General features: G+C 36.4%; 1 protein-coding gene across 1 annotated transcript; it reads right to left on the bottom strand.

Annotated features, from left to right (window-relative positions):
• Positions 1-3,027: 3,027 nt before the first annotated feature.
• On the bottom strand, positions 3,028-3,939 carry LOC125345851 (taste receptor type 2 member 7-like). Its single transcript, XM_048337900.1, has one exon. It carries the CDS (start codon positions 3,937-3,939, stop codon positions 3,028-3,030), a length of 912 nt encoding a protein of 303 aa, XP_048193857.1.
• Positions 3,940-4,623: the final 684 nt, after the last annotated feature.

The following is a 4,623-nucleotide window of genomic DNA, read 5'->3' as shown; positions in this document are numbered from 1 at the left end:
ATTTTGTCCCAGTTTATAAACTAAAAAGCAAAGATGTATTTTCCTGCTGTCCAACCTAATGATTTTTCTTTCTAATGAAATGAGACTGAAATTGAACTGATTAGATTTCTTAACACTTTGGGGAATAATTAATCTCTCCTCATAATACTTCTCTTTCATGGAGATACATATGGATCTTTCTCAAAAGAATATTTTCAAATGCTACTTTGTGGTTAGTTAACTGTATTAGTTGCATATTACAATATGACTTTAGATTTCAATAGAAATTGGCTAGAGTAGTTGAAATTCTATCAAGAGTACATCATAGAACAATTGCTGAATGGCACATGGCCATCATGATAGTTTTCTTTTATAGGCAGTAAGAGGAAACTCTGAACTTTAGAGTTGTCCTTAGGTTTCTAGAACAACTAAAAGCAACACTGATCTTTTTGACAATTAACAGAGGAAAAAAGATGTTTGAAGAACAACTTCTTGGAATTCTCCTAAGTGCTCTCATGAATACTTGCTCAGAATTTTCTTACACAGGAATCTTGTTTCTAGCTAAGTGATTTGAATTACATTATAATATCAAATGCTGGTCCCAGTGGAGATGATTCTTAATGTATATTGAACTTTTACTCTGGTAAAATGTAGGCCATATACAAGCTGTTTCAAAAAGTTGAGAAGGTAGCATCTTGTGATAAATGAAAGTATCTACACCCTGACTTTTATAATTCTTCACATTAAGGAATGTACATACTTTCAAATGCTACCGAATAATATGTCTATATCAATGAATTAACTTAAGGTTCATCATAAAAATTTACCCATACAACAGGTAAATATGACTTAAAATAAAAATAAATAAAATACAAATGTATATAAAATAAAATAAGTAAAATAAAAGTTAAAAATAAAAACAGGTAAGACTTAAAATACCTCATAAAATATGAAGGAAGTATAATAAGCCTTAAATTATGCCCCAAAAGAGAACATCAGAGTGAGAGAGTTCTTTTATTGAGAGAAGTAGTAATATAAACTGACACCATCATGTAGATTGCCACTCCACCTCCTATTTCATTTGTCTTCTCTAGTACAGGAAAGAAATATTCAATCTGCCAATAATATATACATCATAGCAAAGACTTGAAGTTTAACATATGTGAAGAGATAAAGAAATAGCAGTTTATATGAGATCCATAAAGTAATATGAAATAAATACAGTAGAGATATGGTTGAAGGAGATGAGCTAGCACCTTATGCAAATTGCTTCAGAGATAAGGATGCTAAGGCAGGATATTGAGAAATGGGCACATCATCATTTATACCTGAAATAGTTGTGCAATGGCAATGTAACCCACTTGTGACCACGATGTGGGCTATGGGATGGATTTTATTAGGTAACAGTTTACAACCCAAGAGCATCAGTAAGAATAAATCCTAACATTCCTGGAGCAGCACCTGGGGCCAGGGTCCTCTGTTGGATACACTGTGGTGGGCTGCCTGGGTGAACTGTCTTTGTCCTACCACTTCTTCATATAGAGCAAGTGTGAGAACGACTTTACCAACTAGGACAAGCAGACAAAGCAAACCAGCTAAAAAGTTAGCTGAGCCCAAATGTTACAGATTCTGGATGGTTGTTCTTCACCTCAGTTGTATGGACAAGTTGTCTGTTCAGTTGGGAAAGCAAGTTGGGGACATGTATGATGCAGTCATTCTCTTTTTTAAGGAAAAACCTGAGAGATGCAGTGGGAGGATGAGATTGGAAGACTCCTATACCATAAGGAGGAGAGAGAAAGCCCCAGTTTTGATTTTGCAGTATCCAGGGTATCCAAAGTAAGTTCTCAGGATCATTTCAAGAGTGTTGCATCACTGAAACCCAACAAATTATGTAGTAGAATTTTTTTTAAATGATGACTACTCTTAGGAAGAAGAACTCTGATTGCTCTTACAAATAGTAGTGAAAATTTGGCTAGAAAGCACTTGGGCACAAGTCAAGACACACTTAACAGTGATCTCAAACTATACCTATACAAAACTCAGCCTCACAAAGCCTGACTGGCTTCAGTGTTATTGATGTTCAAAGCTCAACTATAAAGGACTTCTCAGGTTTACTTCAGCTACCCATGTTCAAGTCACAGTGATGAAAATATATTACCTTGACTGAGTGTGAGTGATGTTTAATTACCAAGTCAAGCAGCACCAGTGCACAGTAGTTGCCACAACTGATACCAGTACAGTACCACCACCAGCAACCGTCCTTGAGAAGCTAGACAAAATTACAAGCAATACATTCTCTTTAGATCTTCAAGACATTCACTGCCATATCCTCAACCAGATTCTTAGATAAGAACTTAAAATCTCTGTTTGAAATGTTTACCTTTCTAGATATTACTCTCCACAATCTCTCTGACATTCTGACCAGGCAGGTAGCTCAAGAGGTTGAACATCTTCATTTTGTTGCCAAATGTGGGACTCTGTCTTGTTTATGTGTGCATTTGTGTAGCAGTTCTATTTACATCTTATTTTCTACCAACCCAAAGTCAATCAAACAACATCTTACCCAGGACAGCGAAAGTATCACTATAATATATTCCTTAAATATTTGTTTTATATTTTACTCATGAATCTGCTTGAAAAATAGTTCTTTCAACCAAATGATTCTACTGTTTCAAGACTTTAATTAAGTCAAGATGCTTTCTCTATCTCAACATAAAGATTACCAAAGACCTGGGGGAACATACAGTAAACAATAAAAACAGTAATCAAAGAAAGTCTTAGAACTATTGCTCAATTTCTAAAGAACAATTTGCAACTGCAGAACAAGTACGAATTACTAAGATTGGCTGCCATCACATTATTTTTAATGTGCAAGCCCTGGACAGAGAGATAATCTGTCCATCGCACATCAGAATTAATGTCTCATACATCTTGGAGGTAAAGTTTGGGCAGAAAATTGGCAGAGAAGGGGTAGAGAGCACACAAAACATGAATCAGCCCATTAGCTCTATATCAAGGAAACAAATTATTCCGTGGTGGTCCTCTACTTTATTGATTCTTTCTGAAGCAGAGAATTCGCCTGAATGGTTGTTGGAGCTTAGAATTACTCAAGATGAGTATCAATGAATGACCAGCAGGAAAAGCTGCCATTATTTCCTTTACCACAAAGAATTGATGACTTCTGTAAGGAATTCTAAATGTCATATTAGCCATGAAGGCTGCAAAGTAAGAAATAAAGAAGCAAACAAATGTTATTATTGTTCTTAGTGCATTTATATGGGCTTTGGTCTTGACATTTGAAAATCCATGAGGTCCACTTTGCATCAGATGAGTGTGTTTGTAAAGCGAAATGGACAGCATAGAGGTACACACCACAAATATGGCAAGAGGAAGTAACAGTGTCAAGTTTACGAGAAGCAAATCATGGCTTTCCTTTGTGTTGGCTGTAATCTTTTTTAGTGTGGTGTTTCCAAAAACATCATCATACACAGTTTTGGGTAACTCTACCATAGTACTTATGGATGCAGTGCCCAAAGAGGCCAGCAAGCTGCCCAAAAGTAACCACAACATGAACTTTGAAATTCTGAATTTCAGCCAAAGAAAAGAAGGGTGAGTAAAACCAGAAATTTTGAAGCAGTAAAATAGAGTAAGGCAGGTAGCAAACCAGAAACTGATAGCACTGAACAACATCCAAATGAACATCATGCTTTCATTATAGATATTTTTGTCATAAGCACGTGGAAAGAACACAGAGTAAAATATTTGTACCATCAGCATCAGCTGCAGGCCAAATCTAGATATCCCTATGCACAGCAAAAGGATTTCCATTGGTTTGAGCTTTCTGCTTTTAGACAAGTCAATACAGTTCACGATGATAAGATATCCATTTACCATCATCCCTATGAAGAATTCTGCTGACATGAGGGTCATGTGGAGAATGGTTGACAAAGGAAAGGCCATGTTTTCTATGATGACTCTGTCTCCTTGTGGGTAGTCTTAAATAATCTCCTTGCAATGGCTTTGACACAGTATATGAAATTTGATCTTCTGCCAACTCCTGGATCATAGGTAAAGTCTTAGAATCGCTTTACTCATAAGAAACAAAATCAGAGGGACTTTTGTTTGAATCTGCAGTTCTTCGTGTACAACTGTGGGAATGCAAATACAAACATTGGAACAATGGTTAGGTGTTCTTCTCATTACATCCTCAGAATAGTCTGCATTAGATGAGCCATTCCTTCTGACTCTTACTCTGCTTTGCAAGATAAATCAGACTATACATCTTTTTCATTTAGGTAACTGCTATTTTGTTTTTGTCTTTCAGCTCTGTCCTAATGCCGAGCGCAGCATCCTAAGATGGGTGCTTATTTCTTGTTAATGACACAAATATCCCATCTCAGATACAGCTCTCTCCAGAATATAGGCTCATTCCCAGCCCACCTTTACCTTACAGTACTCCTGAGACACTTTAATAGAATCCTCTTCTTGTACCCTACTTTAACCAAAAATAATTTTTTACCAGACTTAGACATCAACTCCTAGGAGTTTTCACTATCTTGCTGGTGGAAGGATGACCTTAGGATTACCAAACTGGAGCCATGAAAGTCTTGAATAGATGCTTGATTCACATCACCCTCTGCTTTC

This window comes from Perognathus longimembris, chromosome 2, assembly GCF_023159225.1.
Source record: "Perognathus longimembris pacificus isolate PPM17 chromosome 2, ASM2315922v1, whole genome shotgun sequence".
NCBI lineage: Eukaryota > Metazoa > Chordata > Mammalia > Rodentia > Heteromyidae > Perognathus > Perognathus longimembris.
This window is presented reverse-complemented; position numbering and strand designations above follow the sequence as displayed.

Bases quoted from the DNA above. Each gene is read 5' to 3' on its own strand.
- LOC125345851 (XM_048337900.1), bottom strand. From the start codon at position 3,939: ATGGCCTTTCCTTTGTCAACCATTCTCCACATGACCCTCATGTCAGCA.